General features: G+C 41.9%; 1 protein-coding gene across 9 annotated transcripts in view; it reads right to left on the reverse strand.

Moving 5' to 3' along the window:
• MPHOSPH9 (M-phase phosphoprotein 9) overlaps nt 1-9,104 on the reverse strand; it is a 65,315-nt gene extending 56,211 nt beyond the window's left edge. For 5 of the 9 annotated variants that reach the window (XM_055321984.1, XM_055321983.1, XM_055321981.1 and 2 more), the window contains exons 1-3: nt 8,960-9,104; nt 5,843-6,102; nt 2,076-2,229 (exon numbers count right to left, since the gene is read on the reverse strand). In XM_055321984.1, coding sequence (XP_055177959.1) covers nt 2,076-2,229; nt 5,843-5,946 — 258 coding nt within the window. In that variant the 5' untranslated portion in view covers nt 5,947-6,102; nt 8,960-9,104. Of the gene's footprint in view, nt 1-2,075; nt 2,230-5,842; nt 6,103-7,921; nt 8,145-8,959 lie in introns of those variants that run through there. The other 4 variants (XM_055321982.1, XM_055321988.1, XM_055321987.1 and 1 more) reach the window with 4 other exon arrangements.
• Nucleotides 9,105-14,914: the final 5,810 nt, after the last annotated feature.

The raw sequence follows: 14,914 nt of genomic DNA on the forward strand, positions 1-14,914 counted from the left end.
TACATTACAAAAATTAAGTAGTCAATTATTATTAAACATAATAAAATAATAGTATTGTATCACAGCTGAAGGAGAAGGGGTATATAGAAACTGGTTCAAATGTTAAAGTGTAAGTATCTGGTTGGAATGCTGGCTTATAAAAATCTGTTGTTTTTTTTTTTTTAGGTTTATTTATTTATTCATGACAGAGAGAGAGGCAGAGACAGGCAGAGGGAGAAGCAGGCTCCCTATGGGGAGCCGAATGCAGGACTTGACTCCAGGACCCCAGGATCACAACCTGAGCCAAAGGCAGACGCTCAACCACTGAGCCACCCAGGTGCCCCAAAAAACTGTATCTTAAATTCACAAATATATTCTGAAACTAAGATGCTCATTTCAAAGTACTAAAAGTAACATTTTCTAATTAAACTGTGGATTTGCCGGCAGCCCCGGTGGCGCAATGGTTTACTGCTGCCTGCAGCCTGGGGTGTGATCCCGGAGACCCGGGATCGAGTCCTAAATCAGGCTTCCTGTGTGGAGCCTGCTTCTCCCCTCTGCCTGTGTCTCTGCCTCTCTCTCTCTCTCTGAATAAATAAATAAATCTTTTATAAATAAAATAAATAAATAAACTGTGAATTTGCCAGGAGAGTAATGCCTTATTTTTTTAAAAGCATGCTAATACAGGTTCATAAGCTAATGAGTAAGTATATTATGGTAAACATTTCACAAAACATTCCATTTTTAATTACATCATTTTATAGGTCTCTTACTTTAGCATATACTGATTATCATACGGAAAAAATATAAAAATTGTACAGAACATAACTGAATTTTCTTAAAGTCTTCAATAATACTTGGTCATTTTTAGAACTTCAATGATTCTGGATAATGAATACAAATAATTATACTTAGGGGTGGCTCCTACTGAACCCTTAAACCAGGGGTATTCCTTCATTCCATGTATAATACATTTGGAAAATAACATAAATAATGATTTTAAAAGTATGATAAACATTTAAAATCTATTGTTCCCTGAAGAATTTAATAATAATAATGTTTTATACATTTTTATAAAGCATTACCAAATCTAGCCTTGGAAAAATCTAACTAGTGCATTTTTCTGTGAAACAAAATTTATGTATTCTCTTAACTGTTAAATGTTTATATCACAATTTAACCTATGGACCAAAAAAATAAAAAATAAAAAATAAAAATAACCTATGGACCAAAGAAAGAACTACCGATATGAAAAATCAACATAATTCAATACAATACATCACAACTACATGTGATAAGGCATTACTAAATAGACACCTTAATTTAGAAGTAATCAAAATATTTCAAAGAGGATTTGGGTTTTTCAAAACGATAACAATTCTGTATGAATTGCTTAAAACATTAGAATTAGTAACAGTAGGGCAGCCCAGGTGGCTCAGCAATTTAGCACAGCCTTTGGCCCAGGGCGTGATCCTGGAGACCATGGATCCAGTCCCACATTGGGCTCCCAGCATGGAGCCTGCTTCTTTCTCTGCCTGTGTCTCTGCACCACTCTCTCTCTCCTTCTCTCTGTCTCTCATGAATAAATAAATAAAATCTTTTTAAAAAATTAGTAACAGTATTAATAATACTGGAATTTTCACTTCCCTGAACAAAGCTAGCATTTTAGTTGACCTTTAAAATATAAATTACTGGGACGCCTGGGTGGCTCAGTGGTTGAGCGTCTGCCTTCCGCTCAGGGTGTGATCCAGGAGTATGGGGATCGAGTCCCACATCGGGTTCCCCACAGGGAACCTGCTTCTCTCTCTGCCTCTCTCTCTGTCTCCCACGACTTAATAAATAAAATTTTAAAAATAAAAAAAATAATAAAATAAAATATAAATTACTGAGTCTAATCACCAATATTTGTTCAAACATACTCTTGATCATCTTTTTTCTTATTCGTTCAATGTTGCTCCCCAATTACTATATTTGATCACTTTATTATAGCAATAATATCATACTCTTTAACATATAAATTTCTATTAATTTAGAGTTTAGTGGAGGTACATTTACAAATATATTTTTTAAAATTCCACAAATAAAACAAAACTAGATACCTCACAGTTTTTCCAAAGTTCCAAATCAGTCTTTCCACTGTTTTGTAGCTCTTGCATTAAAGAGGTGAGGACTTCAAGTGGACCTTGAATTACAGATGGTCTGGTCTTCCCTGAGAAAGAGGATACCCCATTTGTACTAAGGTGGGGACTACTTCTGTTGAAACATAAATAATTCAAATGGTTTTCTTCATTCTACAAAGTGTTGAATAATTCAGCAGTTCAAGTTTAGCAGAGTAGTACAAAACCACTGATATTTAATCCTTCTTAAGGGCACCTCATTTGTTTAAAATCTGATCACATTTGTCCACAAAAGGAAAACAGCAGTAAAAAGACAGCACATATTTCTTTAAAGAACCCCACAGAAAGACCTCCAGAAGTGAGAGAACACTCCAAAGCACTAGCAGAAAATAGAAGTTTCTGCTATACAATAATAAAAAGGTCCCAGCTTCTCCAATCTCAATCATTCCAGAGGATTATTTCACTCTACTGTAAGAACAGCCCTTTTTTTGTAGCGAAGATTCTTTCTCTACTGGCCAGACTGTAGTCAAGTCTTGTTAATTGGATCCCCCAAAGTGGGCTTGATAAGCCGATGCTTATCTTTGAACTATCTTTGAATAAAAGCTGTGCCAAGCAAATTAGCAGCAAATATTCAGGACTTAGCCTATTCATTATGTAAAACAGCACTGATTCTTTCCAGGAAGACTGCTTTCCCAAACTTGAGAGGAAGTTATTTCAGATTTGCTTTATAAAAACACAAAGCATAATTAAGGACAATCAACTCTGTTTAAAATCCAGTCTGGGGATCCCTGGGTGGCGCAGCGGTTTGGCGCCTGCCTTTGGCCCGGGGCGCGATCCTGGAGATCCAGGATCGAATCCCACATCGGGTTCCCGGTGCATGGAGCCTGCTTCTCCCTCTGCTTGTGTCTCTGCCTCTCTCTCTCTCTCTCTCTCTGTGACTATCATAAATAAATAAAAATTTAAAAAAATATTTAAAATCCAGTCTGGGGGCTCTGTGTCTCTCATCAATCAATAAAATAAAATCTTAAAAAAATAATAAAATAAATAAATAAATAGATAGATAGATAGATAAAATCCAGTCTGGGGGTAGCCCTGGTGGCGCAGCGGCTTAGTGCCGCCTGCAGCCCAGGGCATGATCCGGGAGACCCTGGATCGAGTCCCACGTCAGGCTCTCTTCATGGAGCCTGCTTCTCCCTCTGCCTGTGTCTCTGCCTCTCTCTCTCTGTCCCTATGAGTAAATAAATAACATCTTAAAAAAAATAAAAATAAAAAATAAAATAATAAAATAAAATCCAGTCTAAGAGGTCATTTTCATTTATTTATCGATACCCTACATTGTTTCATAAAGAATTCATTAAAAAGGGGATCCCTGGGTGGCTCAGCAGTTTAGTGCCTGCCTTTGGCCCAGGGCATGACCCTGGGGTCCCAGGATCGAGTCCTGAGTCAGGCTCCGGCATAGGCTGAGCCTGCTTCTTCCTCTGCCTGTCTCTCTGCCTGTCTCTCTCTCTCTCTCATGAATAAATAAAAATCTTAAAAAAAAAAAAAAACACCCTCAAGAAAATAACAAAAAAAATAGCAATGAGGAAGATCAGAGACAGATTAATAAAAATTCAAGGGAAAGAACATACATGTTGTCCATAATGGGTTTAACACGGTTGTATAATAATTAAGTCTAAATTTGACCGGTTTAACTGCCAGTCAAAATGAAAAGAGAGACAAGTTCAGTTACATAATTTCATTAGAAGGGCACATTTAGGGGGCATCCAGCTGGCTCAGTTGGTGGAACACATGACTCTTGATTTTGGGGTAGTAAGTTCAAGCCCCATGCTGGAGGTAGAGATTACATTTTTAAAAAATTTTAGGGGTGCCTGGGTGGCTCAAGATGTTGAGCATCTGACTTTGGCTCAGGGCATGATCCCAGGGTCCTGGTATCGAGTCCTGTACCGGGCTCCCTGCGAGGAGCCTCTCTCTGCCTGTGTCTCTGCTTCTCTGTCTCTAATGAATAAATAAGTACAATCTTTAAACAAATAAAAATAAAAAAATTTTTAAATAAAATATTTTTAAGGGGGGGGGGCCACCAAGTGATACAGGAAAAAGACTTTCACTATGTGGGTATAGATTACAAAGGCAGACATCTCTCCTGAACCATTTCCCATACACATTTCCCCTGCTTTCACTCTGCATTCTTGTTTCATATGTTCTTGTAAGCTGCTTTAAATTCCTCCAAAGGAGGGAAGAGAATGAACAAACTTTTTAAAGAATTAATGCATTTAGGGAAGCCCAGGTGGCTCAGTGGTTTAGTGCCGCCTTCAGCCTAGGGTATGATCCTGGAGACCTGGGATGGAGTCCCACATCGGGCTCCCTGCATGGAGCCTGCTTCTCCCTCGGTCTCTGTCTCTGCTTCTCTCCTCTCTCTCTCTCTCTCTCTCTCTCTCTGTCTCTTATGAATAAATAAATCTTAAAAAAAAATCTAAAAAAAATTAATGAATTTATTTACTATACACAATTTCTTTAAGATCTATTATGGTTAGGGACACCTAGATGGCTCAGCTGGTTAAGCATCTGCCTTCAGCTTGGGCAGTGATCCTAGGGTTTGTGGTCAAGCCCCACATGGAGCTCCCTGATGAGCAGAGTCTACTTTTTCCTTTCTCCCTCTCCCCCTGCTCAAGCTTGCTCTAACACATAGACATTTGACCCTTTACCAGTAGGTCCCAGACTGCTGTGTTGTTGCTTCATTGCACCTGCTTGTTATAGCTGGTCTCCTCTCTCTTGGGCTCTGCCTCTTTACTGTTTTTAAGTACCAGAAATTTAGAAATCAAATAATCACATTTTTCAGATTATGTACAAAATGAGAGCAAATAGGCTCTAAATAAAAACAAATCAAACAAGGGATGCCTGGGTGGCTCAGCAGTTGAGCATTTGCCTTTGGCTCAGGCCATGATCCTGGGTCCCAGGATCGAGTCCCATATTGGGCTCCCTGCATGGAGGCTGCTTCTCCCTCTGCCTATGTCTCTGCCTCTCACTCTGTGTATCTCTCATGACTAAATAAATATTTTTTAAAAAATGGGATAGTTTAAAACGAAAATGCAAGGGAGTGGTTGAGTGTGTGCCGTGATCCTAGAGTCCAGGAATCAAGTCCTGAATCGGGCTCCCTGTAGGGAAGTCTGCTTCTTCCTCTGCCTCTCTGTGTCTCAAATAAATAAATAAATAAACAAACAAACTGTAAAAAAAAAAAAAAAAAAGAAAGAAAGAAGAAAGAAAATGCATAAAATGCATTGTTCGACAGCATACTAAGGTATGTTTCTTTGCTTACTTCCTAGTATTCAACTTTGCTACTTTCCCACATAGGTGAAGTAGTCCTGAAATATTAAACATTTAAAATGTAGAAATATTTAGGCAACTAAATTTTAAAGAAATGCTACAATCTATCAGAAATTTTTAAAAGTAAAACAATATTTAAAAAAAAGAAATTTTAAAAAGTGTAAAGAGAACTATAATTAGGAAAATTTCTTTTTCACAATGTTCCCACACAAAAGGACATGGCCTCTGGGATAAATGAAAAACAGAGAAAGACTGAAACTACTCTTAACTTAAACAACTTATCCCTGAACACTTCCTGGTCACCAGCTGTTGTTGTTATTTAAATGGGAACAAAAAACTATGACACTATTTGGGTAAATTATGCAAATAAACTTATTTTGTTTTGTAGTTACATTAATAAAATAAAAATCTACCTATCCCATTCTTACCTATTAGTATTTAAGTTCAGTCCAAAAGGGGGAGAATTTTTTATATCAGATTCTACAGAACATGAAGTTTTTCGTAAGGATTTCACCAAATCAAAATCTTCCATAGTGTACAGAAATTGTTATACTCTCTTATTTGAAAATGTAGGTTCTTTCAATGTTTGAAGAAACTGAATCCGAGTCATCTTCAGATGCTTCATCGTCTACAGGCATTTTCAGTTGCTAACATTCAGAACTGTGAAATATTCTAAGCTCCCAAGAGTCTGAAAATGAATGGAGGAAAAAAATACTATAAAAAGCCACTAAACCTAGCAACTGTCTTTTCACTACTTTGGAAATCTTCATCCTTTTATACAAGTCTACAGTAAGAAGAGCAACAGTTTAATAGTCAAAATGCAAACAGCCCACATGTTCATCAATTGATGAACAGAAAAACAAATGTGCTGTATTATATACATAAAATGGAATATTTCTCAACCATAAAAAGGAATAAGGGTGCCTGGGTGGCTCAGTGGTTGAGCATTTGCCTTCAGCTCAGGTTGTGATCCTGGGGTCCTGGGATGGAGTCCCGCATCAGGCTCCCTGCAGGGAGCTTGCTTCTCCCTCTGTGTATGTCTCTGCTTTTCTCTGTGTTTCATATGAATAAATAAATTCTTTAAAAAAAAAAAAAGGAATGAAATATTGATACATACTACAATGTGGATAAACACTGAAATATTATGTTTAAGTAAAAGAAACTCAGTAAAAGATCACATGGTGTAGGATTCCATTTATGTGAAAAATCTAGAATGAGCAAATCTCTTGAGACAAAAAGTAGATTTATGGTTGCCAGAAGTTGGGGGAAAGAGACAAGAGAAGTGACCAAAAATGGGTATGGAGTCTATTTTGGGGGTGATGAAAAGTACTGGAATTATATAGTGGTGATGGCTGCATAACCCATCTGTGAATACACTAAAAACCTATGAATTGTACACTTTAAAGGGATGCATTTTATTTATTTTTTTAAAGATTTTATTTATTATTCATGAGAGACAGACAGAGAGAGAGAGAGAGAGAGGCAGAGGCAGAGACACAGGCAAAGGGAGAAGTAGGCTCCTCGCAGGGAGCCAGATGTGGGACTTGATCCTGGGTCTTCAGAATCACGCCTCTGGGCCAAAGACGGTAGCCACTGGAGCCACTGGAGCCACTCGGGCTGCCCAAAGGGATGCATTTTATGAGGTGAATTATATCTCAAAAATCTACAATAAGGATCATTTGCAAAAAAAGTAGCATCATCTTTTCCCTGTAGTATTTCAGAATTTTATGTGTTTAATTATTAAGTTTCTAGACACAATTCTACTCTAACAATTGGAATACTTATATGCTTTGTTCATTTATTTATTAAGTTCTACCAAGGATCCATGCTTGTTGATCTACACATCAAATAGATAAATCAGAACGACTTAGTATTTAATTTAGTATTCAACACAGCCAATCAAATGGTTGTTTCTCCATTGGCTGGAAGGTAGGGGTGGAAGAAATGCATTTTGCACTCTAAGCATGTATTACTTGTTTAAAAACCATTTGCCTGGTCAACTAAAAAAAACCTAATTGATGCAGGTTAACTGATGCTAGGTGTATGGAGGCAAACTGGCTACAACAAATCAAACACCATGCTTCCTTCTTAGGGAATTCATGTATTTTTTTAAAAAGTGAAGGAACAAGTGCCTGGGTGGCTCAGCAGTTGAGAGTCTGCCTTTGGCTCCGGTCTTGATCCTGGGTCCTGGGATCGAGTACCACAGTAGGCTCCCTGCTGCCTATGTCTCTGCCTCTCTCTCTCTCTCTCTCTCTGTGTCTCTCATGAATAAATAAATTCTTTAAAAAAAAAAAAGTGAAGGAGCAAGAGAAAAACAAAAATCTATGCCGCTTACAAGATAAAAAGTTTAGAGAGTGCAAGAGAGGAAAACCACCTAATATTCTGATTCCATTTCCTAGGGACTAGTTTTATAAAGCACAACCTTAAAAAAAAAAAATCACTTCATAAAAGAACCATTTCCTTCAGGGAGATAAAGGTTTGTGAAAGCCAAGGGTAACCAGACCTACCTAAATGGATTTCTCCCAGGGGGCTCAGCCCATCGCCAACCACAAATGGGGTACTGAAAAAGTCTGGAGCTGCATCTTCCAACTGGCAACGAAAATACCTGGATCCAAATCACCCTGCTCTTCTACTGGGAAAACACAAGCTCTCCAGGGACCTGGATCTGCAACCCCATCTATTATCCTCCACCACCTCCAGCACCGCCGAGATAATCCGGATGCGGAAGATGCAGCAGGAAAACCACTCGAGATGCAAAGATGCTTCTCCAGCGGCGGAGGGGGTGGGGATGGGGGCGGGAAGGAAGAAGGTGAGGGGGGAGGGGACCACGACATAAATGCGAAATTTCTTTTAAAAAGACAATATAAAACGAAACTCGATGGACAACCGATATAAACACAGAAGACATTTTTGTATGTCCCGGTAACGAAATGTTGTGCTCTCGGTCCCCATGACCCCGGGGGGGGGGGGGTAAAGAAAATAAAAGAACAAATCGGGGTCTGCGGACCCTAAGGAAGTGAAACCGGCGCTGCGCTTGCTGGAAGCCTGGGGGTGGGGGTGGGGGGGGTAAGGAAGAGAGAATTCCAGAGGTTTTGAGGCCAGATCCGGGCATCCTCGCCCTCGCAGGCAGACCTCAACGCGCCTGGCGGCTCCCGGGTCAAAGGGGGATGGCGAGGGAGAGCCACCGAACGCAGCCGCCTACCCCGGAGGCCGCGGGGAGGCGGGAGGAAAAGCCACCGCTCCAATAACTTCTATCATGATTCCCGAAGTAAACTAAGGAAGACCGTCCAAAAAAAAAAAAAAAAAGAAGAAGAAGAAGAAGAAAAATCCCACAAGCCTCCGCCCCTCGGGAAGAAGCGCTCCGCGATTGGGCCGCGCGGGTGTCACTCAAGGGCACGGAGTCTAGAAAAGGCGAAGCCCCCACACGCCGCAGGGATGAGGTGGGGTTGCGTGGCGTGGCCGTCGTCCTCCCCCGCCCTAGTCATCAGGACACTTGGGGTTCTTCCGAGGCCGCGTCTTCCAAGCCTCGTCCGGCGACCGCTTACCTGGCCGCTGCTCCCACAGCCGATGTCGGGGTCGGGCAGCGGCCTCTCGCGGCCGTTAAACTCCAGAGAGCGTGCGCGCGCCCGGCGCCCTGCCTGCGGGATTGGCTGCTGGAAAGGAGGCGGAGACGGCCGCGCCGCGACGCGCGCGGCGACCTCCCCTCCCCCCCTCCCCGCCCCTCACGCCAGAGGGAGGTCCGACGCCTGGGAAACGAAAGGAGGCGGGGCTTCTGCCAAAGTCCTCTGATCTGCTTGGTTCTCTGCAACGCTACGGACCGCACGCGAAGAGGAGTGCCCGCCTCCCGCATGCGCAGTTGGCAAGAATGAGCCTAGGGCGAGCGGGGGCAGCCACGGCGGAAGGACTGCGCGTGCGCAGACGCTGGGCCGCGCCTGCGATCCACAGGTCGTGGTTCGCTTTGCCCCAGACGTTGCGGGTGGGAGGCCAGCCCTGAGGCCAGGTAAGCGTCCGTAGGGAAGCCAGCCAACCCCTACGGTTGCCCACGAATGTCAAGGGCTCTGGAGAAAGGACTGGATGTTGGGACGACCCAGCACGCGACCCGAGCCGCACAACCAGTTGACCTGAAGCCCCGCTGGCGGTGCGGTGCAGCTGGCCCAGACGCTAAGCTAAGTTTTCTCTGCACTTGGTTTACCCTAGACTGCTGGGAGTCGGCCCTGGGGTTCTTCCAGGGCCTGGGTGAGGAGGGGAGGGCAGCCCGCTGGCCTGGAGAAAACAGTTGCACTGAGGCCCAAAAAGAAACGGAACCACCTTCATTGCCTTTGTTCAGCAGAGTTTTATGGAGCTTTTTGCACGCAGCAGGTGCTGTTTCAGACTGGCGTATGGTAGGTGTCAGCATTGCTCTTGCCCGGCCTTTGGAAAGACCCCAGAGAATCCGTGTGCCTCCGTGTGGACCCAGGCCATTTCATCCTCTCTGTTCTGTTCACATTCTCAAGACTAGTTAAGCTCTAAGGCCAGCTCTTGTATTGCCCCCTCCAAGGGTCCGAAGTAAAGGACCTTGGCTGGCCCCGTCGTGTAGAAGTGGCTGAGAAGCCAGGACACACGCGATCTATTGGCAAGAATGACAGCTCTGCAGGGCATTCCGTGTCCCCCTGAGCCTCCTAGTAATTAGGTCTCAAACAAAAAATTCAGTCTGTATCCAAAGCCCCATCTGTGTATGAAAGATTTCAAGCTTAAATAAATTTAAGCCCCACCCCGCCCCACTGTGAGTCCCATCCAATACTATGCTCATATAATACCTAACTGAAATCAAACTGATTTTAAGCACATGGCTCTGCTGCTGATTTCACTGACCATGTTTCAGGCCCACCAAAAAAAAAAAAAAAAAGGTCAACACTAATTTCAGTTAGTCACAAAATCTATTACTTGAGACATCATAGAATCTTTTACACTCAGAACTGAGAATTGTGAATTACTGAGACATCCCCAAGCAGACAGAGTTGTATTTCCTTACAAGAAAAATATTAACCCCTAAATTGAGTACTAGCCATTATTTCCTAACCATGCAAGAGGCAGGAAATGTTCACTTTTGGCCACAAAGTCAGATGGGTTCTGTTCAGTTTAAGCATGTGGGCTTTTGGTTTTTTGGTTTTGGCTGTGTGGTTTTAGATAACTTTTTATCTATTAATGTCTTAATAAGACAGTATAAGAAGAGCAATATTCTGGCTAACCAAATTATCTTGTTAATGTAGTGAAATATTTTGATAAGGTTGCTCATACCATATTTTACGCTAAGCTCTTTGGATGGGTCTTAAAAAAAAATCATTGGAAATTGCCTTTGACTCTTTGGACTAAAGAGAAAAAAATACCTCTCTCAAAGCTTTATAAACAGCTAAAAAGGTAGTTTTTAAAGTCCAGAGACAGGACAGCTCCGGTGGCTTAGCGGTTTAGCGCCGCCTTCAGCCCGGGGTGTGATCCTGGAGACTAGGATCGTCGGGTTCCCTGCATGGAGCCTGCTTCTCTGCCTGTGTCTCTGCCTCTCTCTGTGTCTTTCATGAATAAATAAATAAAATCTTTAAAAAAAAAAAAAGTCCAGAGACATTATTTCTGAATATAGGAAACAGAAGTAGGAGGCTTGAGAAATTCCAGTAAATGCATTAAGTGTAATAGCCATTCATCTAATCTAAACCATCCTAAAACTTTAATCCCATCCTGGAGACTTTGCACTACTTGTATGCAAACTGACACCACTATTTTATGGCTTTTATGGTGATATGGTCACTATATAGTTTTATTTTTATTTTTATTTTTTTTTAATTTATTTATTTATTTATGATATTCACACACACAGAGAGAGAGAGAGAGACAGAGACACGAGCAGAGGGAGAAGCAGGCTCCATGCACCGGGAGCCCGATATGGGATTCGATCCTGGGTCTCCAGGATCGCGTCCTGAGCCAAAGGCAGGCGCCAAACCGCTGCGCCACCCAGGGATCCCTAGTTTTATTTTTAACATCAAATTACTGAAGTATCTCTTTGACCTTGAAGGCTTCAAACTGACTTTTGAGTGGAGATCTTTGACTTGATGGGGATAAGATTGTGGTATTTAGTGTCTCTTAACCCCTGCATTGCTACTCTTTGGTGGTTATGTCCAAACTGTCATAGGGGGCGGGAGGGGGGGGGTACAGTTCTTCACAGCAGGAAAAAAAAAAAAAAGAAGAACATAAAACTTTAAATCTAGTTAAACATGAAATCATCAGACGTATATTAAAATATAAACTTTGTCACCTTTTTGTCTTTCACGATTTTTCTTACTCTATTAGATAATTCCTAAAGATCTCCATGTTTAAGCCAGGACTTGCTTGGATGAAGGTGGTGATTTATCTTTCCATGTGAGCCTGCTAAGGAAGTCAAACTGTATTCTTGGCATTATAATTATCTCCTTGGCACCTGATTTCATAGACCACAATTATGACCTCACCAAATAGTACATCTTTGGTCATTTCATGGTTTTCAAGTACTAATCTTAAATTGAACCATACCAGGTGAAATAATTTTCAGGTCACCATTCTATATGCCTTTCACTCTGTGCCCTAAAACAAGTATACAGGGCAGCCCTGGTGGCTCAGCAGTTTAGCACCGCCTTCAGCCCAGGGCCTGATCCTAGAGACCCCGGATTGAGTCCCACATCGGGCTCCCTGCATGGACCCTGCCTTTCTCTGCCTGTGTCTCTGCGCCTCCCTCTCTCTCTCTCTCTCTCTCTCTCTCTCTGTCTCTTATGAATAAGTAAATAAGTCTACAAAGGGGTGCCTGGCTGACTCAGTTGGAAGAACATGGGACTCTTGATCTCCTGGTCATGAGTTTGAGCCCCACGTTGGGTGTAGAGATTACTTAAATAAATTTTTTTGTAAAAAGCCTATGAAATAATCTGTTTCAGATTAAGTTTATGAGATAAGACCACAGTTTATGTAGTGTGTTAGTCAAAGGCTCTTCAGCTTTTAGTTTAGGGATCCAAAGTACTCCTAAGGGTTCTACGTAGTAGAGACACTACTTTTTCTTCTCACCCTAGGTGGTATTTTACAGATGAGGAAATGTGGCCAAAGCTGCACAGTGAGTAAATCATGAAGCCAAGAGTGACTACAGAGCAGTGTGGCCTTTAAGGGACAAAAAAATGAGAGGAACCGTCCAGAAAAAATTGGGGAAAATGAGCTAACACTTAAGGAGCTGGGAAACGACAGATCTAGAGATACCATGAAAGCTAAAAGTAGAAAGGATGAAAAAGCTGTAGAAAGGATAAGTTTAGTTTAAAAAATGGAATACCTGATGGAAGCAGCACCTGGGTGGCTCAGTTGGTTAAGCATCTGCCTTCTGCTCAGGTCAGGATCTCAGCTCCTGGGATTTGAGTTGCACTCAGCTGGGAGCCTGCTTCTCCCCCTCTCCCTCTGCCACTCCCCCTGCTTGTGTGCTCCTACTCTCTCTCTCTCTCTCTCAAATCTTTTTTAAAAATGGAATACCTAAGGTTCTTCCAAATCTACCTGAGATAATCACTTTTCTTTATCTGCGTCAAATACGATAATGTATTTGAATGTGCTTTGATAGCATTTAGGTCCTAAACAGGGCAGCCTGGGTGGCTCAGCAGTTTAGCACTGCCATTGGCCCAGGGTGTGATCCTGGAGACCTGGGATTGAGTCCTGCGTCAGGCTCCCTGCATGGAGCCTGCTTCTGCCTGTGTCTGTGCCTCTCTCTCTCTCTCTCTGTGTGTCTCATGAATAAATAAATAAAATATTAAAAAAAAAAGTCCTAAACAAATATCGCAACGCCCACGTGGCTCAGTGATTGAGTGTCTGCCTTTGGCTCAGGGTGTGATCCCGGAGGTCCAGGATTGAGTCTCCCATTGGGCTCCTTGCGGGGAGCCTGCTTCTCCTCATCCTGTGTCTCTGTCTCTCTCTGTGTGTCTCTCATAAATAAGTAAAATCTTTAAAATATATATATATATAAAATTTAAAAATTATATGTATAAGGAATCATTCATGATAATAGATTCATTCATCATTATCATCCAAAATAATACATTGTCTGACAATTTAAGGACACAGAGTGTTATTACTGCTGCTTTTTCTTGTGTTTCTGTCTTAATTTAACTGTGTAGTTGATAAAATTATAAAGTTCCTGTTAGAAGCCATAAATAGAAGAAAATCACAGCGATGCACACAAATAGGACAGGTGTAATTCTCTGTGGATTCAGTTTTCTGTTTAAGGAAAAAAAAAAAACACTGAATGAGATGTTAGTGTTGTATGAATTGAAAGCTTTTCTCTTCATCTACTTCGTTAGTTGTCTCTTGAACTCTGCTGCAGGGAGCCTATTAAATTGAGACCAGAACCAGACCATTCTTCAACATGGCATTTCCTGCGCAATCTGTTACGTTTGTCTTATTTGAGAAATAATTCCCTGCCAACACTTCCTGTGAGTGAAAGGTGCTTTATCTTCAGAGGGAACCCCCAAGCCCAGGAAAGGACATGGTCTGTTTCAGGCCTCAGCCGTAGCCCCCAGATGTTCCATTCTGGGAGATGCTCCAGCCCTGGAAAGGACTCCAGACAACCAACCCAGGAGGATGAGCTAGATGGAGTAGGTGGGAAAGTAGCTGCTTTGTTTTAACTCCCATTTTGCAGGGAACAAGCACCAAAAACGTATTAAGAAACATGAATGATGCTTAAGCCTTTCTCAGAAAATCATCCTCTCACTTGGCTTTTGATGCCATCAGCTGGCCATTTGTCTCTTTAAAGCTGCACCATTGCACATCGGCCTGGTCAGGTTCACTGTTTGGTCCTTCATCATTGATTAGATCACTGTTTTGAGACCTATCACTTTATTTCCTATTGTGGAAGGGAAAACAGGACCATGACCAAGCAGGTAACCTGCACTCCAGAATTCTGGCCTCAACTTCTTAAACATAAACATAAGAAACAACAGCTTTTAAAAGTGTCCTAGCAGCTGGAAGAACTTGCTGGTTCCTGTGTTCTAGTAAAATGTTTTGGGAAAATAAATAAAGAAATAAAGAAATAAAGAAATAAAAATAAATAAAATGTCTTGGGAGTCTGTGCCTCTGAGTCACCTGCAATTTTTTTTTAAGATTTTATTTATTTGTTTGTTTGAGAGGGAGAGAGAGAGAGAGCACAAGCAAGGGGAGCAGCAGGCAGAGGGAGAGGGAGAAACAGGCTCCACTGAGCAGGGAGCCCAACTGAGGCCTGATCCTAGGACCCCAGGATCATGACCTGAGCCAAAGGCAGACGTTTAACTAACTGAGCCACCCAGATGCCCCTTACCTGCAGATCTTAATAAAATGCAGGTTCTCATTTAGGAAGTCTGAAGTAAGTAGGGCCTGAGAGTCCACATTCCTAACAAGTTCCCAAGTGGTGCTGTTGCTGCTTCTAGACCATAATGAGGAGCAAGATTCCGGAGCTACATGGTCTGATATGAGCATTGAACACACCCCACGTTTTGAAG

Source organism: Nyctereutes procyonoides, unplaced genomic scaffold (genome assembly GCF_905146905.1).
Source record: "Nyctereutes procyonoides isolate TBG_1078 unplaced genomic scaffold, NYPRO_anot_genome, whole genome shotgun sequence".
Lineage (NCBI taxonomy): Eukaryota > Metazoa > Chordata > Mammalia > Carnivora > Canidae > Nyctereutes > Nyctereutes procyonoides.